The sequence below is a fragment of the Lutra lutra genome, chromosome 4 (assembly GCF_902655055.1).
Source record: "Lutra lutra chromosome 4, mLutLut1.2, whole genome shotgun sequence".
In the NCBI taxonomy this organism is placed as follows: domain Eukaryota; kingdom Metazoa; phylum Chordata; class Mammalia; order Carnivora; family Mustelidae; genus Lutra; species Lutra lutra.
Window position 1 is genome coordinate 151721468 of NC_062281.1, and position 24582 is coordinate 151746049.

The window sequence follows — 24582 nt, forward strand, 5'->3', positions numbered from 1 at the left end:
AAGCAGGGCCTTGGCAAGGCTGTGCTCTGACCTCCCTCTTCAGAGTCTGTGTCTATCATTCTTCCCCTGGAGGTACTTTTAATGCATTAGAGGAAACATGGTGAAGTCTAGAGAAGCAAGTATCAGAATTCCCTGGCTGAGGTTGAACACCTATGCAGTGGATCATGGGGAAAACCATGGTTCATGTCTGTCCTTGAGTTCTGGTCTGCCTCGATTCATGCCCCCCGTATCTACCCTCTAGCATCTAGCATGGTGCTGAGCGCTTGAGAGGTACATGTCACGTGGTTAATTCTGTGTTTATTGAGATTTTACTCTCTTCAGATGCTGCTAGATTCTGAGATACAAAAATGAATGGAGTATATTCTCTGCCCTTGGTTCCAGATGGGCATGGAGGCTAGAATGGATGGGGGAAAGGGGCTATTTGGAGGGGGGGAAATGATCATCTCAGTAGGAAGTTACAATATAATCACTGCCAAGTAGTTGTAGGAACACAGAGATGAGGCCCTGGGCATACTGTCTTGAAGAGTTGACAGCTGAATTCAATCTTGAAAGACCTATAGGAGTTGTCGTAATGATTGTTCTAGGCATAAGGAAAAGTATGAGCAAAGACATGAGGTCGGTCAAGGACTCCCCAAACAGGTATCATGCATGAGCATGAAGTGCAGTGTGGAAGCAGCAGGAACAAAGCCATGGGGAGTATGCAGAGCTGGGTCCAGGAGGGCCTGCACCCCCTAATTTACAATTAGACCAGCCCCGTCCAATGGAACTGTAAGGCAAAGCACAGATGTCATTTAAAATTTTTCTAGTAGCCAAATGTTAAAAAGTAAAAAGGAAACCCAGTTTTTGCATCAACTTGGACGGGACTGGAGGAGATTATGCTAAATGAAATAAGTCAAGCAAAGAAAGTCAGTTATCATATGGTTTCACTTATTTGTGGAACACAAGGAATAGCATGTAGGACATTAGGAGGAGGAAGAGAAAAATGAGGGGGAATCAGAGAGGGAGATGAACTATGAGAGGCTGTGGACTCCAAGAAACAAATTGAGGGTTTGGGAGGGGAGGGGGTGGAGGATGGGTGAACCTGGTGGTGGGTATTAAGGAGGGAACGGATTGCATGGAGCACTGGAGGTTATATGCAAACAGTGAATCATGGAACACTACATCAAAAACTAATGACATACTGTGTGGTGACTAACATAACATTAAATTTTAAAATGTGAAAAGAAACAGGTGAAGTTAATTATGTGTTTTATTAATCCCAGTATATCCAAAATATTGTCATTTTGACATGTAATCAATATAATAACTATTACTGAGGTATTTTATAGTCTTTTTTCTCTAATTCTTCAAGATCCAAATATATGTTATACTTACAGCTCAGTCTAGACTGGATACATTTCGAATGCATGATATCCATACATGGACAGTGGCCGCAGGTGGAGAGCACAGATTTAGACTTTATATTCTAGGTCAGGGGGAGCCACAAAGAGTTTCAAAGCAGAGATAACATACTCCATCCCCTCATAGTATTCCTAGAAGTCACCATATTGAATTTAATTTGATAATTACTTACAAAGATCCAGTTATAAGTTACCGGACAAGACCTGACAAGTTAAGATGTGATTACCAAGGGCATGTACATCAACAAGGATTTATGTTTTAGGAGAAATACCAACAATGTGCCATGAGGAATAAGAACTGGGTAATTCTAACACTGCAAATGCTTCCATGAAGACAAGGATCCCAACAATTACTGCAGGTCCATTATGTGCTCTGAACAATGCTGAGATTACGTGAATGAATGAAACTTCTGACAACTCTTTCCATTGTCTTTCAGTACAGTACTGTCTCTGGTGCTTTTCCTCCCTTGTTGACCTCCTCTTCTGAGTTTCTTTGAGGGCTCCTCTTTTTCTGCCTTCCATATGAATGTGGTTATAAGTCTAGTTCACTGTGCCAGAACAGAAGTCCTCATTTGGGGGTTGATGATTCCTTAGCATTCTCTCCTTGGACCTCAGGTCCCATGCTGTTGCTGCTCTAGATCACACAGCATTGGTGCTGGGAATACATATAGAAATAGCGGAGCTCTGCCGCTTTATAACTTGATTGTTTGTGTACAAGGCAAAGTGGGAGAACTGGAGGCTGATCTATAAACAGTGCTTTATAATACAAATAGAATGACAAAGTGTTGCGGCAGCAGATAAGAAGGTATGACTGGGAGAATCAGGGAAGGATTCTCAGAAGTAAGATGATTCAGACAAATTGAGAAGGGTTTGATGTTCTCCATCAAGATGCAGAAGGCATGTCTGTCAAGGGAAATGGCAACTAAAAAGGGAGAGTTGCTCGAACCAGGATGGTTGGTTTGGGGAATGTGAGTCTAGAGCAAAAGTTGAGGGAAGGACTATAGGGACGTAGGGTTGGAAAGAAAGGTTGCAATCACAACACAATGGGTTTATATTTTAGCCTATAGGCAATGGGGAGTTCCTAGGAGATTTTAAGCTGGGATTCCTTCTGGCATTGATTGGAGAGGGTAGAAACTCAGTGAAATGATCTAGTGGGTTGACCTGATCCTCATCTTAGAAGAAGGTAGGGAGAGAAGAGGAATTATTCAGTTGTTTACATTCACTTTTTCCATTCATTTCTTTTAGGATTGGGTAATACACTATGATCTAAACACTCTAAACCTCACTTTTCCCTTGTTATCTCTTCACATCTAAGCCCTAAACATGAAGATGAAGATGAAGATAAAAAGGAGAAGGAAAAAGAGCCATGTGAATTGGAACCTCAAAAACTAGAAAAAGATCTACTTTCAAGTCATCTTTTCAAGGTATCAGTGTTCTAGGGTTCAGGGCCAAACAGTAAAAGTTGAGGGGTATCATGGGAGTAGTTCATGGAGTGACTTTTTATAGCCTAAGACAGCAACTCTCTACAGACAGCATGAGAAGACCCTGGGGTATTGGATGTTTCCTCAAAGAAATGAACTTGACAGTAACTCTGAGCTCTAGCCTCAGGTGTCCACTTATTAGCCATGAAGCAGACCTTAGGGGTGGGGCTGGGTCTAGCATGAGTTCAGCAAGGCATCCAGAGGGCAAAACATAGACACTCATTCGGGTGTTGTACCCTGCAATTGAACAGCCCCAGAAGGAGGGCCTCCTTAAGGTGTGTGCTTGAGGGCCCTACTTAGAAGAACAACTTACCTCTGAGCTCAGTCTTTTCATCTGTAATAGAAGAACAAATCATCCCTACTCAATGACCATCCCCAGTCCCACCCTGATTCTGTCTGGTTTATGTTGATAAGATAATGTATGTGAAAGTGCCTTGTAGACCATGAGATACCATAAAAATGTAAGGTAATTATTACTTATTAGTAAATACTATATGCATGTGTTTACTCCTATCCAATTGACATTGTCCCCCTCAAAACAGCTAGAATTGTCAGATTCTTAAATTATCGATATCACCAGTGCTGCTGGTAATGCTCACAACATTCTGAAACCTATTTGAGATGTGCCTATCGTAGAATATCAGATTGCTCGAGTCCCAGCTGCAGGGCTTGGGAAAATCAAGCAGCTTGGTGGTGTTGTGGGCCTGAACTGGTGAGTAGGCCCACAGGGTTCAGAGCCAAGACTCTGTGTTTATAGAGTATCACAAAGCAGCATAATTCAAGGAAGACAGTAAGTCACTAATTGTGAAAGAAGGGGACCAGAGTTAGGGAAGGGGCATTGCATCCTGAGGCCAGAGAGCAGACAAGGCCATAAGTGGGTGATGGGGCCAGAGATCAGAAAGGGGTTATCAGGAGCATGAAAAAGATAATGGGGAAGTCACGGTTATGGACATTGACCATGAAAGAGCAAAAGCAGGGATATGTTCTTTATCAGTGCTGGCCATTTGACAAGAGCCAGGTATGGGGTCAGGCTGCCACCAAAGGGACATATTCCTGCTTTTGTGATGTGGATTTGAGTTTTGGAAATTGTTGTAGGTGATTTGGATTATGTTAGGTAAAAGTAGTGGGTGGTGTAGCTGGGCAGTGCTGTTTAGGGTCAGGTGTAAATGGTACGTCAGTAGATACAAATTCAAACTGACCCTAGGAAGCATTCCCAAGGACAGGCCAAGGGGAACCCACACATGGCCTTATTAGGGGCCACAGTGAAGGAAGGCAATCACGGCATTTGTGTGAAACTCTGACTTATTACTTTGTCATTTTTCCCCATTAAAAAATTCATTCTTGGTGGGGCACCTGGGTGGCTCAGTGGGTTAAAGCCTCTGCCTTCGGCTTAGGTCATGATCCCAGGGTCCTGGGATCGAGCCCCACATCGGGCTCTCTGCTCGGCAGGGAGCCTGCTTCCTCCTCTCTCTCTGCCTGCCTCTTTGCTGCTTGTGATCTCTGTCTGTCAAATAAATGAATAAAAATCTTTAAAAAAAAATTCATTCTTGGCTCTGTGACTTAAAAAAATGCCCCTCCTTTTAGTTTGTCCAGACCACACCAAGAGCTCAGGAAATCCCATACTTTATAACTGTTAAGTACTTCGGCTTCTTCCGACTGCTTTCAGATGTATTGTCATAGTCAATGCTCCTGTCCACTTGCCATCAGAAGGACAATAATCTCCTCTCCTATCGTCATCTGATAAATAGCCGGAAAGGCTGTAATTCTCCTTGGTTTCCGGTGTCTATTCCTGGAAGTCCATCCAGAGCTTTCTGAAATGCACATCTGCTCAGATTGCTGCCTGGGGCTCAGTGAGGCCCCCATTGAACCTTGCACACAAGACCCTGCATGACTCAGCCTCATTCTGTCACATCTTTCTCACCTCATCTTTTCAACCTGTCCCTTCCAGTCTTCCTTCAGCATCAGCTTCCGTACACCCATCAGAGGACCCTAACTTCTCCAGATACCCATGTGTTTGCTCGTGCTGATTTGTCCCTTTATCCCCTTGGTCAATCTCTTCCTTTCATTTTAAAGTACTCTTTAATAAGATCTGCTTTGGAAGTCTTCCTCCACCCTGTTTCCCAGCCGGGAGAACTGACCTCCCCTCCTCCGTTTCTGTCTCAGTGAACAACACAGCTGCAAATGGCCCTTGCCACGTGGTACCTTAATGTTTGTGTGTCTTGTCTCCGTGATCAGTGTGTAGGCCACCGTGCCCTTGGTGTCTATCTCCGGAACTCAGCATTCATGTCTGACCAACACTGCAGGGAGGGAGTGGGAAAGGAAGTACAGAGGAACAGAATGGCAGGGGGCCAGAAGAAATATCAGGTGAAAGGAACACAGCATCCCTTGGTGGTCAAGAGCACAGGAATCAAGTTCTGCCTCAGTAGACCACTGGCTAGGAAACCAGAGGATTTGGAGACCTGTTATTTAACCTTTCAAAACTCTTTATCATGTGGACTAGTGATATTTTCCCAGTGGGGGGGTCCTGGAGATGAGGTGAGATAAGATATTTGAAGAACCTTCTCTGTTACATGCTGCGGCCTCCTGTGGGGCTGCCTCCCCTGGGCATTCGGTGGCCATTCAGAGGTGAGCCAAAGACTTGGTGTGCATCCTTGTGAAACTTTGTCTAGGGGGACTGCGTTCAGTACCACAATAAATCCTTGCTATCCGTGAAGCATGAATGACGGAAGAAAAGCACAAGTAAGTGGGAAGCAGAGCAGGTGAGTCAGAGCTCTATAGCACCCTCCCTATTGCATGTATTTAGGGGGCCACGCGTGGAGGGATGCTGGGAAGAAAGCAGGTGATGAAAGTCCTCGGAGGCCGCAGGAGCGTGCTGCCCAGGAAGCAGGGCCCTGTGAGCGATGGCGCCCAGACGAAGGCCTGCCTCCAAGACCCGAAGCCGGCCAGGCGCTCCCTAGGCCACTGTGAGTTGCCTTTCTTCCTGGTTCTGTTCACCGTCGTCACATGATTTACAAGTTGTGGGTGTCTAAGATGTTCCTTTCTTTTATAAATATTTATTGAACATTTATTATGTACCAGGAAACTTACCCTCATGAGGCAGTTGTGCAGTCCTGGAAAGAGCACTGGATTTAGAAGTAGAAGACCAGAGAGGAATAGGTATTGGTTACACAAAGAAAATAGATATCCACTCCGGCCCAATAAACCATGGCAGACCACTGACATTTCATGTGTTACAAATCAGTTATAAGAAGAATAAATATGCAGTGTTCATAAGATGAACTCCAGGTCCCTTAAAATATGCCTCTGGGCTAACTGGCCACATCCTTGCCTCACAGGTCCTTCCCTGTATACTCTGCTGTATTCTGCATATCCTGTTTTAAGTGTTTAAATGTCCCTGTAATTTCACCTGATCTCTGTCTGGAATTCTCTACCTGCTGATGTCCTAGACATCCTTTAAGTTCTATCTCAGAAGTCACTTCTTCTGAGGTCTCCCTTACCTCCGTCCATACTCCTCTTCCCAGCTCCCCAGGGACCACAATTCCCCACTCTTTCTGTTTCTGTGGCACTGAAACAGCAACCAAGTGACCACATCTCCATATTAGGCTTTGCAGTTAAGCATTTCTGGGACCCAGGCCCCCTATATACGAAGCCCATCATCTTAGGAAACTTACAGGGTTTCATGTACAAATGGGGTTGATATTATTTTCCAGGGCTATTTGTCAATATTTGTAAAGTGTATATTTCATGTGATCACTAACTGTTAGTTCTCTTCATTTATTTCCTTCTCTAAAAAAAGTATAGCATACCTTACATTATAATACATGGGGTACGTGTTTGTCTCCCATGGTACACGGTGGGCACCATGTGATCAGAGACCATTTGGTATTTTTCTCTGTATTTCTGCAACCTGGCACAGTGTCTGGCACACTGGAGATCCCCCAACAAAACTTTGTTAAAGAAAGGAGTAAAAGAATAAATCCAACTTCAGTGAAACTATGGTAGATTTGACAACATGAATTATTCTCTTGACTAAGAAAAGTAAAGAATAGATTTTTGGAAAATGTATTAAAGTATCACAGAACAGATGTAAAAAGAAAGCATCCATATACTCGCAGGAACCAGGAATCCTGGAAGGTGAGTGCCAGAGCTACTCTTGGCCCTAGGGGTTTTTACTGAGATCTGAATCTCTTGAGCTCCTGTTTTGACTGTGTGATGTGCAGAGGACAGGAGCTATATCCCAGGGCCTGCCCCAAGTGAGTTTATAATTGGGAACTCCTTTATGAAGTCAGGACCTCACAGGATTATGTCTACACAGAATGAATAAGACTGTGCCTATAGTAAAAAATACCATATTGTGTACTTATAAATTTGTCATAAAAAGATTTCAAGTGTTCTGAACACAATACAAATTTTTTCCCAAAAATAAATGGAAAAGGGAGGAAAAGACATTTTGATACTAATAACACATGAGAAAGCACAAGGTGGCATAAAATAAAAAACCATGCCTCAAATTGAGAAGTAGGTAGACTTAATCTGGAATACAGACAAACAAACACCAGAAGTGAGAAGACCAGCTGAAGTGAACTAAAGAGTTACAGGAGAGCCTTGAATATGGGGCTGAAAGCTATTTTCATGCAATTGTGTACTGTCTGTGAGGAGTCACTATAGATTTGAAGATTATACCATGAAGAAAATAGTCCAAAGAGGATTATTCTGAGTAATCTGTACATGCTGCTAAAGCACAAAGGGAGTTGCTGAGTCCATTAATAGTTCTTTGCAGTACTTGTTTGAGTAGCACAAAATGTCTAGTCAAGGACAGTGGGCATAAAATCAGAAAGTTTTGAGAAGAAAAAATACAATAGAGTGTCTTTCTATACTCCTTCTATGCAAATAGACCTCTTGGAAAAATGAATGAAATAAAAGTATCACTTCTTTTCATTGAAAACAATTAACGCAACATAAACCCTTGTAATCAAAGGAAACTTGGTGCTGGGCGAAGAAAAAAGAATGATTACCATAAGGTGATCCTCATATCCATCAGCAGTTCAAATCCCCACCACTATGTGTGTGGTCCAAAAGAAGACCAATGTAATCTAATGTGATATCAGCTTGGTAGCTCTCCCAGACAACTAGTAGAAGCAAACAAAATCCTCTTTGATGGAACAAACTTCTATCCCAGGTTTAAATAATTCCACAATATATACTTCTAAAAATTAACAGTTCATAGATAGAAATTACTAAACACACAACAAGTCACAGTGACTGAAAACCAGTGGAACAACAGACTCTAGGAGCCAACCTGCAAGATAGTACAGATATTAGAATTATTAAACACAAAGCATAATATTTAATATATTTTAAAAATTAAAAAATATGAACAGGGAATAAACAGATTTGAAAAAGATAAATTGATAAGTTGATAATAGAAATGAATTAATTATACATCAGATTAGACACAGGAGAAGAAATTAAGGAATGAGAAGATAAATCTAGAGAAATTATTAAAAATATATTCCACAGAGGAAATGATAGGAAAGAATGAAAGAGAGGATAAGGATCCTCCAGGATAAAAGGAGAAGACTTAAAATCACATCAAATCAGAGTTCTACGAAAGGATCCTAGAAAGAGTGGAAAGGAGGAAAAAATAGGTAATGCCTGATAATTTTTTAGAATTGTTGAAAAATATCAATTTGTATATCCAGAAGCCCTTAAGTTCTCAAGCAGCATACATAAAAGAACTCCACACCTAGTTATATCTTAAGGAAATGGAAAGATATTGAAGAATAAGAAAATATCTTAAAATATCTTAAAAGCAGACAAAAGAAAAGGCCAGTCACCCAGAAGAAAACAAGCAGGCTGATTGCTGAGTTCTCAAAGCAAGAGTGTGTAACTTGAATACACCAGGTGCTATTGAAGATACTGAAGTCTACCAAGATTAGTATAACTAGTAAAAATGCATGTCAGGAATGGAGGAAAAAATATGGTATTTTCAAACAAATAAAAAGATTTTAATCACAAATAAAGCCTTCTGATGGAGATTCTTAAAGTGTTCAGTTCAGGCAGAAAGAAGATGATCCCAGAGGGAGAATTTTGGATACAAGAAAGAATAGCAAAAGTGTCAACCGAATAAAACAACATCAAACTATGGAGAGGGGAAAAAATATTGAGCGTTAATAGCACATACTTTGGGAAGGTAACTCAAAGCATTCTAAGGTCTTTAATTGTGAGTAAGTATAGTAATTTATGCAAGCTTTAGAAGAGTAGCTAGAATATATTCATCAAAAGATACCAGAGTGAAAAGCAAGGCACAGAGTGGGAGAAGTTACTTGATTTATACATATATTTGACAAAGGACTCCAATATGGAATATATCAATCTTCTATAAACATCACTGTATCCAGAAAATATAAAGTAGAAATCAGAAAAAGAAATTGAGAGACATTGGGAAAGAAGAGATACTTCACTCAAGAAGATACTCAAAAGGCAAATACATTATGGAGGAGCTGTTCACCTTCATTAAGTCTCCGGGAAATGCAAATGAAACCTACAATGTGAGATCACTACCCGCCCACCCAAACGGCTAAAATAAAAACCACTAAAAATATCAATTCTTAGTGAAGTTACGGAAGAACTAGAACTCTCCTACATGGCTGGGACTGTAACTGGGGTAATCACTTTGGAAAACTGTCTGGCAGTATCTATTAAAGCCCAGCATATGCATATCCTATGACTAGCAACCCCATGCCTATTCTTATACCCAATAGAAATACATACTTCAATTTACCAAGACATATACAAGATGTTCACAGCCGAACTTTTTATAATAACCTCAAACTGGAAACCATCCACATGTCCATCTAAAGTAGAAAGGATAAATGTAGCATGTTCACACAATGGAATCGTTACGGGAATGAACAAATTACAGCCATACGCAACAGCACGGATGAATGTCACACAATATTGAAGAGAAGTAGGCAACACCAAGAGAACATTCTGAATGATTCTATTAACATGAAGTTCAGAAATGAGCAAAATTGACCTCTGATATTAGGCGGTACGATGGTGGCTCCTCTTGTGGGAGGGAACAAGGACGAACAGAGCATGGGAAGGGCTCGGGGGCACTGGCAGTGTTAGGTTTTTAGATGAATATGTTAGATTTGGGAAAATCCATTGAGCTTGACCCTTAAGATTTGTGCTTTTTCCTGTATGTTACCATTAAAATTTAAAACACACTAGGATATCGGGCTCTCTGCTTGGCAGGGAGCCTGCTTCCCTTCCTCTCTCTCTGCCTGCCTCTCTGCCTACTTGTGATCTCTGTCAAATAAATAAATAAAATAAAATAAAATGTACTAGGATAACTATTAAAAGATAGCACATATTCCTTCCAAACAAACAGAAAACAAAGAAGAAAGAGGAAGATGAGGGGGAAAAATAGAACATACAAAAAGTATGTAATGAGATAGCAGGTGTAAAATTTAATATATCAGTAAACATTATTAACTCAATACACAAAACACTCTAGTTAGAAGATGTATGCATTCAAATCATCCAGTATTAAAAAATATGGGAGTGCCTTTTATGTGCCTGGCCCTGTTCTAGGTGCTGGGGTTATAACGGCAGACCAAACTGACCAATATACCTATGCTTATGAAGGTTGCATTCTGATCAGAGGAGACAGATGGTAAATATGTAAATAATGAAATACCCACTCTGTGGAATGGTATGGCAGTAAATGTTACGGGAAAATATGACATGAGGAAAAAGAAGCAAGTGGAGGCAGTAGCAGTTGCAATTTTAAAGTTGTTCACAGGTGACTCCAAAGATGTCAAATAGATGAGAGCCAAGTGTGTCTAGGGTAAGAATGTTCTGGGGAGAGGGGAGAAAGCATGCAAATACCTGAGGCAGGAACCTCCCAGATGTGGGGGCAGAAGAGCAGGAAGGCTGTGCGGCTGGAGCAGGGTGTAGTAGGAGATGAGGTCAGAGACATGACATGGGGCGGGCCAAATAGCGTGGTGGCTCCTATAGACCATTCCAAGAACTCTGGCATTTCCTCTGACAGATTTTTAAGAATGAATGAGAGGTTTTGAGCACAAGAACAGAATGATCGGATTGTATTTAAAGAATCATTCTGGCTGAAGTCATGAAAGAAGAAATGCGGAGGGATAAATCAGGGACCCGTTAGGAGCTCGTTGCGGTAACGTGAGAGAGATGATGGGAGCCTGGAGGAACATACGTGGTAGACTTGAGATGCGTTTGGATTCAGGATAGCATTTGGAATTAGAGAAGGGACTCAAAGATGTCTCTGTGTTTGGGACCTGAACAACTGAAAGGACGGGTTGCCACTTTTTATTGAGATGGAGTTGACTTCAGGAAAAGCAGATTTGCAGAGAGAAACTGTCAGTTTGGTTTGGAGCATAATGTGTTTAGACAACCAAATGGGAGTGGTGTGAAGGCTGATGGAGTATCTAGAATTCGTGAAAGATGTCTAAGTTAGAGATGTAAATTTGGGAGTTGTCTGTGTTTTTAAAAAGATGCCATAAACTTTTACATATGCTGCAGCCAAAAAGGAAGGATTAAGAAAGAAAAAAAAAATGTCTTGAACTAGGAATTAAGCACCTGGGTGTTTAGCATCTCTGCTTTGTGCTGGAGAAATTTACTGGTAACTCCTTAAGGAAAAGGAGCACTTTATGGGGTAATAAGGAGGTGACATGCTTGGGATGGTTCAGGGTCTGCCTACTAACTGACTTCTGATCGGGGGTAATACCTTGTTGCTTGGTTCATTTAATTGACACAAGGCAATTTGCTTATTGCTTATTTCTCAGATGTATCCCTTCTTCTTCCTGATTAATAGTTCAAAAATGGTTCTGAATCAATATTCAAAATATTAACCCATGCCAGTTGATAAAAGTGTGGCAGTTTTATGGTTATGACAAGTTTACAGCTCTGTAAAATAAACCAGCACCTGCAACTAGTTCTTGGGCCAACAGTCCCTGTACATTTTTCAACCTGGCACACCATCTTCTGGCTAATTCCCTCACTAAGAAATAAGAAATGTTAACATGTTCAATCAACTCCTCTAAGAAATTTGAAGAAAAAAATGCCACAAAACTGGATGAGTTCATCTAGATTTAAAGAGAGAGAAGAGGTGCCTGGGTGGTTCTGTCAGTTGAACATCTGACTCTCGGTTTTGACTCAAGTTGTGATCTCAGTGTCGTGGGGAAAGAGCCCTACATCATTGGACTCTGCCCTCTGTGGGGAATCTGCTTGAGATCCTTTCTCCCTCTTCTTCCTCTGCTCCTCCCCCCATGCATGCGTGTGTACTCTGTCTCTCTCAAATAAATAAATAAATCTGTAGAAAAAGGTAGAAATTCCAGGGCTGTACCCTGGAGGATCTCACTATCTGAGGTCAGAGATTAGAGAAGAGCCATCCAAAAAATTTACTGGTCAGCAGGGTAGGGATAGGGTGGCTGGGTTATGGACATTAGGGAGGGTATGTCCTATGGTGAGTGCTATGAAATGTGTGAGCCTGATGATTCACAGACCTGTACCTCTGGGGCAAATAATACATTATACGTTAATAAAAATAATTAAAAAAAATTTACTGGTCACTAGGCTAGCACGCTTCATAAATACATATTCATCCTTGACACGGTCCTATAAGAGTTGGTGTTATTATTGTCCCAACTTCAGAGAACCATAACTGAGTCTCTGCAAGGTGAAGCGGTGTGCTGAAGAAGTGTACATACCGAGATTATAACCCAGTTTCAGCGTAGGAAATCTGCTTTTCCTATTCTCGCCTCCACCGCCATAGCATACGCGAATGCATTTATGGTAGCAGTTGATGAGCTACTCTTCGGGACTTTCTCTGTTTTCTTTACAGGTGGGTATGTGGAGGCCTTGGGAGTCACTACAGAAATGCCAGGTGGGGGGGCCTGTAAGCCTCACTCCAACTCAGAGGAGACATATGATGACGTTGAGTACCCCAGGAGAGCGGGGTAAGTATGGTGAGACCAGAGATGACTGTGGCGAGACTGAAGGTACGACACAACAGGTTAATGGTCTTTGCATTCTTTCTCCTTGCAGACCACAATCAGACCTTTCTAACTCATTTGCTTCTGATAATGGTAAGTATAAGAAGACATTTGGAACTGTCAGTAAGAATTGCTGAGTGCTTCTGCGGCTGATTAGTGTAAGGTGTCTTTTATCTATATATACTTTCAATAATGCCAATCGGGCAGGGTGATGATAAGCTAGTAGGAGAAGTGGTCCAAGGTATGTGTTAACAAATGCACTTAGAATCATGAAGGTGAAGACGCTAATAATGGGGCTCTTGTGGCAATAAATCAACTTCACTGTGAAATGTCCTCCTTCCTGACTGCTTCACAGTGCAGGTCTGATTATAGGAATGCTTATTTTTTTAATTTAAATTTTGTTAGCTAATATACCATACAATATTGGTTTCAGGGGTATGATTCAGTGGTTCATCACTTACATCCAACACCCAGTGCTCATCATAATAAATACCCTCCTTAGTCCCCATCCCATACCCACTTCCCTCCATCAACCCTCAGTTTGTTCTCTATCATGAAGAGTCACTTATGGGTTGTTTCCCTCTCTCCTTTGTTTATTTTCCCCTTCCCGTATGTCCATCTGTTTTCTTTCTTAAATTCCAGGAACGTTGCTTACTTAACACAGAATCATGGTTTCCCAATACTTTTAAGATCAACTTTTGCATGGTCTAGAGCCTTGAGTGGTTTGCCTCTACTTGCCATTGAGCACTCTTCACACCATACTCAGTCTTCACCCTCGAGGTCCATTCTTGCCTTCTTCCTTTTAGCTTCTCTGACTTGCCAAGCTCCATCACAGGGTGTTCTTGTGCGTTCCTCCTTCTTCCCTCCCCTGGGCTCCTTTGCCCATGTGACTCTTAATATTTCCTCTGATCCCAACTCCTTCGTTATTGCCCCAGGGAATACTGCCCTTGGTATACAGTCTCATCAGTCTCCTAGTACCTAGGCCCTCCCTCTTAGCCCTTTACAGTTATAATTTTGTATGTACACGATTCTTCCATTAATAACTATCTTCCCTCCTGGATTGTGTACTTTCTTTCATGCTTGCTACTTTTTCCTAGCCCTTAGCATAATGCCAGGCACATCTGAGACACACCAAAACTACCTACTGGAATGTGAAGGATAAAGAAATAATAAAGGAGGGATAATCAAATGCTGCTCTGGTTGCTTTTGTCTTCCTCGGAATGTCAGAATTTTAGATGGTAAAACAACCTCAGAGATCATGAAATCCAGTACGCCATTTAGAAAAGGAACTAGGCATGGAGAAGAAGTAAGGGACTCTCCTCAGCTTACTATGTGTGCTCACCTTGTAAACTTGAAAATCCTCCATTGCCGGGTAGCCTCAAAGTGTATCTATATGCTTTAAGCTCATGCGTTGGGCTAGGGGACAGATAATTCAAGATGCCTTCTTTTTCTCCATTATTGCCCCAGCCTTCAACACAGCGTGTGATGTTTAATAGACTCTGAATGTTCTATATGAAATATGCAAAGGACGAGGGTAGAAGGATAAAATCTGTTTGTAAACCCACTTTCTTTTACTACATCAGATCAGACTTGGAATCAGGTGGAAGCAATATGAATTTTCATTTTGTACATATTTTTATAGAGGTTTAATTATTTCTTACCATATGCTTATTAAAAAAAAAAAAAAACAAAAAACATGTGCTTGACATCGTACCTAGCACCTGGTAGGTATCCAGTAATTTCTTATGAAATATGAATCTGAACTATTGTCATTATAATAAATGAAAATCACTTTTTTAATTTCAGAAGAAAATAATGAAGAAATGTATGAAGAGGTCTATAAAACAAAGAGCAACTACCCCAAAATAGAGTGAGTTTCTGTCTTTCTCAGCTTTATAGCTAATGGTATTTCCCTGTTAGTATAAGAAAACCAGAGTTCAAGAACAACCCCCTTCCCTTGACCCTATCATCCTTAGGAAGATTTGCATCAAGAGGAAAAGATAGATATTTTAATACTATATTGTGATGAATAAGAGACTTGTGATTATATACAATCATATGCTATAATTTTTAATTATATTGCTTCCTCTTTTGAGAAAATGTCCACCTCTCAAAGTACAGGGCTTTCATATTATGTTAGGACATAAGTGAGAAAGGAGAAGTAAAATCAATAAACTTGCTTCAGTTCTACCATAGCAGTTCCGGGAAGAAATCAATGGTTATGACTTAACTTATGTCTTTGCAAAGTTAATAAGACTGTCTCTAGGATTTTGGCTTAATTTAATATCTGGAATTCCATGTTATCAGGAATACTGTTCAAATGGGCATTATTCATCAATTTTAGTTAGTGGGAAACTTTTGGAAATGAGATAGCAATGGTCGAAAGCAAGAAGGATGCGGGTAAAGGGAAGAGTATGGATCCATACTGGGTGGGATGCTGTGGGTGTATCATTCCCTCTCCCTACCCCCTAAAAAACCTGAGAGCATATCTGGAAGAATTTTAATCCTTAACTGGGCAGTAAATATACCACCATTGTTGTGACATCATTCAATAAATTAAAGGTCAATGACAGGGGCACCTGGGTGGCTCAGTGGGTTAAGCCACTGCCTTCAGCTCAGGTCATGATCTCAGGGTCCTGGGATTGAGTCCCACATCCCCACATCGGGCTTTCTGCTCAGCAGGGGGCCTGCTTCCCTTCCTCTCTCTCTGCCTGCTTCTCTGCCTACTTGTGATCTCTCTCTGTCAAATAAATAAATAAATAATAAATCTTTAAAAAACTAAATAAATAAAGGTCAATGACATAGATTTCAGGAGCTAGGAATTTCAAACTATTTCCAGTATAGTTTATAAACTATGCTTCCCTAACTCATCTTCTCTAAAAGGAAGACCTTGCTTTGTATCCTCAAAATAGAGACCATTTGGGGTAGATGAAAATTTGTACTGAAGTATAATTCCCTTCAAAGCTAGCTGGTATGTGTTATTTCATATTGGTACCTAAACAAAGAAGAAGAGCATGGATGTTGATAAGGCATTTCCTGTCTCTTCCTGGAGTAAGGTGTGTTCTGGCATGAGCCTCTTCCATCTCCAGGACTCTCTGAAATGCCATGTTATTTATATCCTCTGATTCCTCTTAGTTTAGATGGAAAAGAAGCACTGAAAGACTGCGAAAATTCTTCAAGAAGGAAAAGGATAGATTTAAAATGAAGAAAACAAGGTTGAAAGAAAACGTAAGGTAAAAAGTCTTTCTTACCCCCCTCCCGCCCCGCCCAGGGGAGGCCTAGCTGTGCTAACCTGGTAGTTTTATATCCTATTCTCAGAAACAGAGCAGAGGATATGTGAAACTAAAACCAAAGGCCCTAGTTAACACTGCCTCCTTCTTTCCAATTTGTGAGTGAACCATACTAATAAGACAGTGACCACATCCCTTTTGGGAAAAAAAAAAAAATTGAAAATAAGTGGTTGTAAACAAGGATAGAAGGAAAGTCTTAAGCAAAGTTTAGACAGTAAATTTTTTCTATCACCTTTGGCATATATTCCTGGTAGCACTAACTATTATTAATTGTATCCTTTTATGCCTTCTTAGCCCTACAAGTTCCAGTGGTTTTCATTGTCTGCACTTTGTATTCTAATTTGCCTCTGTGGAGTGAGGCAGTGTGTATAAAGGGGAGATGAACTTTCCAGCTAAGTGGTTCATGTATCTCAAGGTCTTAGACCTGGAGAAGACCCTCCCAGATCTCCCTAGATAATTACCAACATTTGAGAAGACTACAGATTTACTAGCAGTAGAGATGGGAAGCCTGAATTCTGGGTTCTAGTTTTAGCTCTGCCATTTTTCATTGTGCAGTCGGGGGCAAATCATGATCTAGCCCACATTTCCTCTTGCATACAAGGGAGACTCAGAGGTACTTCTCTAATATGTAGAAATGGATATATCTGTTTTATGAGTCAGGGGATGATAAAATAATTTCCCCAGTGTCATCAGGCATACTGGCATGGGACTGTTACTCTACCCTGAAGTTCTTGTCAATTATAAAACCTCAAAGTTACATGATTTTAAGTCCAACTGTCTGCTGGATCTAAATCTACCAAGAGAGCCAAAAGAACATGAGGTTCATAAATTATAGTCCTGACCATGGAAATAGAGCTGCAGTGGTCAATAAGAACTATGCACAAAGGCATTCTCTGGGCCTAACGGGTTAGATGCTTCTGACAAAAAATTATGTCTGTGGTCCCTTAGAAATTTGATCCAAGTGAGGGTCACCTAGATGGTGTAGTCAGTTAAGTGTCCAGCTCTTGGTATCAGCTCAGGTCATGACCTTGGGGTCATGGGATCAAGGCCCACATTGGGTTCTGTACTTGCCATGGAGTCTGCATGGAGTCCCCCAAAGGGACTCTCTCTTCCTCTGCCCCCGCCCACTCACACTTTCTCTGAAATAAATAAATAAACCTTTAAAAAATTGATCTAGGTGAGAATGCTAATATTTTAAAATGCAAATCTGATTTCCTTTTTCTTAGAACTATTACAGGGAATCCTTACAACCTTAGGACAAATATCCAGTACCTCCCCATGACAAGTAAATACTTTATGGCAGCTCCCTTCTACCTGTGCAGTTTTAATCTCTCACTCAGATTTCCATGCTCTACCATGCCCTATAAATGCCCCACAGATCTAACTCTGCCATCATATTGCATGCCTCTTGCCTTCCACCAGGACATTCCTTTGGTCTTAAATGCACCTGCCCTCCTCCAACCTCCTTTGATTAGACTTGAAAGTTGTAGTCTTCCTTTAAAATATGGCCAAATAGTATCCCTTCAGGGACACCTTCCCTGAACCTTCCCCCCAAACCTGAATCTCCTGTTTCTCCTGTGTATCTCCCTTATAACATCTGTTAATACTCTGAGAAACCATTTTTCTTAGAGTCAGAGAGCCTCAGGGTAACAAGAGAAATCCATATTATCTAGTCCAACCCAGTACACAAGCTTCTCTGCAAACTTCCTAAAAAACTTCCTAAAGTATCTTTAGGAAGTATCCAAACTTCCTTAAAAGTATCTGTGCCTGCACACCTCTATAAAAGCAAGTTACCACCTGCAGAAAAAGATGTTTCATCTTTAGGAAGGTCTATTAAGATTTTTTCCCATAAAGTTTAGCAAAATCTGCCTCTCTGCCTTAATTGTTTCATTTAATAACATGTAGCTATAACAAGACAGGAAAGAAATTTCATTATCTTCTGTCGAGCCTTTTGATTGAGGGGTCCTCTTTTGAACACCAACTCCTGTTGATTACTTTGCCTTCAGAGGGAAGTTGTAACCATGGGAATGTGACATTTAAAAAGAGTAAGGTTCTTCCAAAACCAAAAAACAAAAACAAAACAAAAAAAGAGTAAGGCTCTCCACCCTCTCTTTGTCTCAGACACACACACTGCCTATTAAGATAGTCATAAATGGCTTGATTTAGGTATAAGTAAGTCAAGAATTAAATGCCACCAGACGTAGCTACGCTACAAATTTATACGGGAGTTAGTTGTTAACTGATCTCACTCCCTCTCCTTCAGATGCACTGACTTCCTGCTTTTCTTTTAAGGACCAAGCACACCTCTGCCTTAAGGTCTCTGCATTTGCTCTCCCTTTCCCAGAACACTCTTACTCAGATAACCATGTGGCTCATAACCATGTGCTCACTCCCCTATTCCCTTCAGGATTCTGCTCAAGTCACCTTACCAGTAAAGCCTTCCCTGACCATCTTCTGAAAAATGGCCAAACCAACCTCAACTGCAGCTCTTCTGCCCCCTTATCTTGCTCCACTTTTTCAATTGTATTATCTCCTTGCATGACCCAATGTAAATTTCCTTGTTTTGTCTGCTTCACCCTACCGGATCCATGAGAGCAGGGATATTTACTGTTTGGTCCAATTGCTAGATCTCCAACATGAAGAACCATGCCTGGGACATGATAGGTACTCAATAAATGGCTATTGAATGAACAAATGACCTAAAGGAAAGAAATATTCTAGATATTTTGTAGCCCTGAATTTCTAGGTTTAAATAGGCGCTACAACCACCCTGGCCCAACTGAAACAGTGTTATGAAAGGCTCCGTTGATCGAGGAGCCCTTGAGTGGAGAAGCCAAGGATATGTGCTAACTAGGCCTTGAGGACAAGGAGGGTGAAGTGCTTCACATGGGTTTTCTGTCCAATCTTCACAATGACCCATGAGATAGAAACTCTTCTCTCCATTTCACAGATGAAAAATTAAGGCTTTGAAAAGTTATGTGACTTGTACAAGGTAAGTGGGTAAGTGGCAGAGCTGAGAGTCGGATTCAGCTGTCTAACTCCAGGGACCAGGTGCTGCCTCTCCTCTATTCTGCCAGCACCCAGTCTGGTCATACAGTTACTGACATCAGGACCAGTGAACACCCTCAGCTCCTTGGCCAGGCACATCCACTTAGGTACACCCCACCCAGCTCTAATATTCACCCCGCAAGATAGAGCTGGTATGTACTTTAGAAATGAAGAAACCAACACTTGCACAAAGGTTAGCTGGTTTTTCCTAAAAGTGCTGTTTCTTTGGACAATCCTGTATTGTGTTCTTATCACAGTGTTGTACTAATTTACTTTAGGTCTCCCTCATTAAACACTAAGCTACTTCAGGGTAGAAACTTGGCCTGATCATTTTGTATACACAACACATGGGCCTAGACCATGGTCAGTGTCCCCTTAATACCTGTAAGGCTGAACTTAAATTAATTGCATAAAATACATGAATTTTTTTTCTACCACACCATACTTCCTTCCATCTCCTTAACTGTGTAACCAGTCTACTTGGGCCAAATGTCCTTTCCCACTTAGCAATCTGCTGTCTTCCATTTCTCCCTGGCTTGGAACTCTGCTCTCAAGATATTCTTTTGGCTTAACCATATACAAAGGCAGGGTCCTGTGTCTGCAGAGGGTAGTTCTCTTTCACCATATTTATCCCACAGGGGATATCCAGATGCACCTCAAGGTATCGTGGGTTGGGTTCTAGACCACTACAGCAAAGCAGATGTTACAATCAAATGAATCAGATTTTTTGATTTCCCAATTCATAGAAAAGTTGTATTTACACTATGGTGTGGTCTATTAAGTGAGAACAATGCCTAAAAAATGTATATAACTTAATTAAAAAGTAATCTAGTGAGTCATAATCACTGATCACAGATCACCATAACAAATATAATAAAAGTGAAAATGTTTGAAATATTGTGAGAATTACCAAAACATAACAGAGACACAAAGTAAGAAAATGCTGTTGGAAAAATAGTGCTGATAGATTAGCTTGATGTAGGGTTGTCATAACCCTTCCGTTTATACAAACTGCAGTTTATGTATGAAGTGCTGTACAACCAAGTACAATAAAATGAGGCATGACTGTATTTGGTAGGCATCTGGAAAGGTTAGAAGGCAGAAACAGGATCTTGTGAATGGACAAAGGCAGAACCTGAGGTTGTCTAGTTAGGAAAGGGGAGCAGATAATGGGTGGTCCTGGGGATACATAAGCTCATTTTTAAATGGTGGTTTGGAATCGAGGGGAAGGTTAATCAGAACAAAGCTGTAGGGAAGTTTTGCTTCACAACTTTGCCTAGACACACCTGCATCAAGAAACCTAGTCATCAATAGGTTATTTGAGATGGATCAACTAATCTCTCTGAACCTGGTTTTTTTCTGTAACCCTTTTATGTCTTTTGTCAATCTACAGTGCATTTTCAATTTCGCTGCCTGATTTAGGTAAGTGACGTTCAGTAATTGCTGGTACAAAACTATGCAGCATTAGCATATTCAGGGGCAAGGAGAGAGAAGGAGTCATTCTTCCTTCATTCTACATTTAATGAAAAATTGATGCATAAAAATCAAAGATGTTTTACACAACCTTATTACTTACTTTGAGGAAGATGAGTAACGAGTAACGTTTCTTAAATAACTACTGTATACCAGGCATCTTAAAATCCCAGAAAAATAGGTATAATCTTTTCAGGGAGGCTTAGACCCACATCCATACTTTAGTGATATGAGATTTGTACCCAAATCTCTCTGATTACAAATTTTGTGCATTTTACAGTATACCACATAGCTTCTTGAAGGAATTGACAGCCAAATCACCCTAATTAAGACATAATAAGCTAGGCAGGATCACATTGCAGTACACATACTAATTACATCAAGAATGAGTCATTGGAATATTCTTTGCTTCAATATGAAAACAGTAGTGCACAAATTAGCATATTGTCTGATATACAGTATGATCTCAATGCATGTTCAGAAGTTGAATCTGTCAATAAAAGAGGGCTGAGTTGTTTCTCGGTTTTTGTTTTTGATCTCTAGTCATGATGGAACTTTGAGTTCTCTCTGATTAGGCAATTCAAATAAATGTATATTATATTTCAGAAATATCAGTTGGCTATACTAAACAAATGAAGATTATATAAATAAACCTGGTAAAATCACAGGTCTCCCAAAATTCCCTTGGTCCAAATAAAATCTAAAAAGCCAACTTAGAACAGGTATGCATTAATGTCCACAATAGCCAAACTATGGAAAGAACTTAGATGTCCATCAACAGATGAATGGATAAAGAAGATATGGTATATATATACAATGGAATACTATGCAGCCATCAAAAGAAATGAAATCTTGCCGTTTGCCACAACATGGATTGAACTAGAGGGTATTATGCTTAGCAAAATAAGTCAATCAGAGAAAGACAATTATCATATGATCTCCCTGATATGAGGAAGTTGAGAGGCATCGTGGGGGGTTGAGGGGTAGGAAAAGAATAAATGAAACAAGATGGGATCAGGAGGGAGACAAACCATAAGGGACTCTTAATCTCACAAAACAAACGAGGGTTGCTGGGGGGGAGGGGAGGTAGGGAGAGGATGGTGGGGTTATGGACATTGGAGAAGGTATGTGCTATGGTGAGTGCTGTGAAGTGTGCAAACCTGGCAATTCACAGACCTGTACCTCTGGGGCTAATAATACATTATGTGTTAATAAAAAAAAAAAGAACAGGTATGCATTGTACTGCCACCCAAATTTATGAATAATCAAATATGAATTATGAATAATTATACAAGAAGTTCTCAGACTCAAGTGGTGAATCACTTAAATAAACATTATGGATTCTGGGGCACTGGGTAGCTTACTTAAATGTCTGACTCTTGATTTCAGCTCAGATCATGATCTCAGGGTTGTGAGATAGAGCCTTGTGTTGGGCTCCACAATTGGACATGGAACCTGCTTAAGATTCTCTCTCTCTCCCTCACCCTCTGTCCCACCCCCACCTGTTAAAAAAAATTATGGAATTCTTTGCCGAGCCCCAGGAATGTGAATTTCCTAAACAGAAAATGTCTAATTGTGATTATGCACTAAAATTCAATTTTATGCAAGATTATTATAGAAGAGCAGTTGCCTATGGTTTGAAAGAAAAATAATGGAAGAAAAATCTACATGAATATTCTACTTAAACTGTCTTTTTCCCAGGAATTAGGAAAAGCCCTCTTACTATTTCAGAAGTAGAATATCTTTGTCCAGCTCAGGATGATGGGAACCTACTCTAAAAATGATCCTTTCAGCAATGCATATTTTCTGAAAATCTGCATGAAATTAAATTGATATAAATATATGTCTGTGTTTGAGATATTAGGGCATGCTACTGTTTTTTAATCTCTCATTTAAATTTCTTCTCAAATGGAGATTGTTTTTGTTGTTTGATTCTTCCAGCCTATCTGCATTCTATGATAAGATTTTGATAAAACAGTTGTGGGGATATACCTGGATAATTGGATTTTGTGGATAATTTGTAAAGTGAGGGATTGTATAAACCACACCTAATGACTATTTTGGTCCTGTCTTGAACCCAGAACTTAGGTCTCAGGAAGCTATTATCTATGATAATGTGGACATAAGTGAAAAAGAGTCAAGGTAAGTCATTTTACCTCATTGGTCATCCCTACTGATATGCAACGCATTTTCCAATGCTTTGTTAAATATGGTCAGAGGGCCACCTTTTCAGAGACTTAGAGACTGGATGAAAAGTCAGTTTGTGATATAACATAGACAGTTAGTAGTCTGAATCACCTAATATTAGTAGGTGATTCAGAAGTTACTGGAGCTTTTCAATCTGTTTCATATCTTTGAATCTAGAGTCTTGGAACTCATTTCAATGTAACACACCGTTATTTAATAGCCTCTTATGTACAAGGCAGCCTGGAGGATAGCAAGCACTGTCTGACAGAACCTCTGGTCTCAAATATGAAATAACTATAACATATCGAGAAACTGTCCTGAAACTCAATAACCTCTCTCTAGCTATTTGTTATCTGTGCTTTCTATCTCAACTAGATGACTAAAAATAAAGGTCCCCTGTGCACATTTTTTATTCATATAGGGTTCTGAATTTTTTGCACTTATAAACACTATTGCTATAAATATTCTTACTAATCTCTTCTATGACTATGTCCAAGAATTTGTCTAGGAGATACTTAAGGGAAGGGAAATGCAAATTATGTAGAGAAGGCAAATTTATAAGAAAAGTGCCAACCTGATTTTCCAGGTTGTTATATCAATTTACACCCTTCCCACCCATTTCTAAGGGGAATATTGATCCACCTTCTCACCAATACTTACCACAGAGGAAATTCTTAATTTTCATCAATTCAGTAGGTATAAAATACTAAGTGTTGAGCCCCTTTTAATATGTTTATTCACCATTCATATCATTCCTTCTCTAGGCCTGTTGACACTTTTTTCCTATTTTCCTATTGGGTTGATGGTCTTATTTATTTGTAGATTTTTTTTTCTTTTTGAAATTTTATTTTTATTGACATATAATGTATTCTTTGCCCCAGGGGTGCAGGTCTGTGAATCATCAGTCTTACACACTTCACAGCACTCACCATAGCACATACCCTCCCCAGTGTCCATCCCCCAGCCTCCTTCTCCACATCCTTCCCCCCAGCAACCCTCAGTTTGTTTTGTGAGATTAAGATTCTCTTATAGTTTGTCTCCCTCCCTATCCCATCTTGTCTCATTTTTTTCCTTCCCTACCCCCCACAACCTCCTACCCTACCTCTCAAATTCCTCATATCAGGGAGATCATATGATAATTGTCTTTCTCTGATTGACTTATTTTGCTAAGCATAATACCCTCTAGTTCCATTCATGTTGTGGCAAATGGCAAGATTTCATTTCTTTTGATGGCTGCATAGTATTTCATTGTATATATATATATATATATATACCACATCTTATTTATCCATTCATCTGTTGATGGACTTCTAGGTTCTTTCCATATTTTGGCTATTGTGGACATTGCTACTATAAACATTCATGTGCACGTACCCCTTCAGATCACTACATTTGTATCTTTAGGGTAAATACCCAGTAGTGCAATTTCTGGGTCTTTCAGTAGCTTTTTTTTTTAATGTATTCTAGATACCATTCCTTTGTCAGTTACGTATGTTGCAGACACCTTCTTGTACATTGTAACTTGACTTTGCAGTGTTTCTTCCTAGAACACTGAATAGAAATGAATAGAAATTCTTAAGTTTAATGTATTTGAATTTATCAATTGAGTGTTGCTTTTAAAATCTTTTAAAGAAATATTCATCCTAAGATCATATGATATCCTCCTGTATTT

General features: G+C 40.1%; 1 protein-coding gene across 1 annotated transcript in view; it reads left to right on the forward strand.

Annotated features, from left to right (window-relative positions):
• FYB2 (FYN binding protein 2) overlaps window positions 1–24582 on the forward strand; it is a 124790-nt gene that overhangs the window by 80358 nt on the left and 19850 nt on the right. The window contains 9 exon segments of the mRNA XM_047723606.1: window positions 2716–2824; window positions 5685–5844; window positions 12762–12876; window positions 12965–13005; window positions 14719–14782; window positions 16048–16067; window positions 16070–16145; window positions 20644–20672; window positions 22805–22865. Of these exon segments, the coding sequence (XP_047579562.1) occupies window positions 2716–2824; window positions 5685–5844; window positions 12762–12876; window positions 12965–13005; window positions 14719–14782; window positions 16048–16067; window positions 16070–16145; window positions 20644–20672; window positions 22805–22865 (675 nt within the window).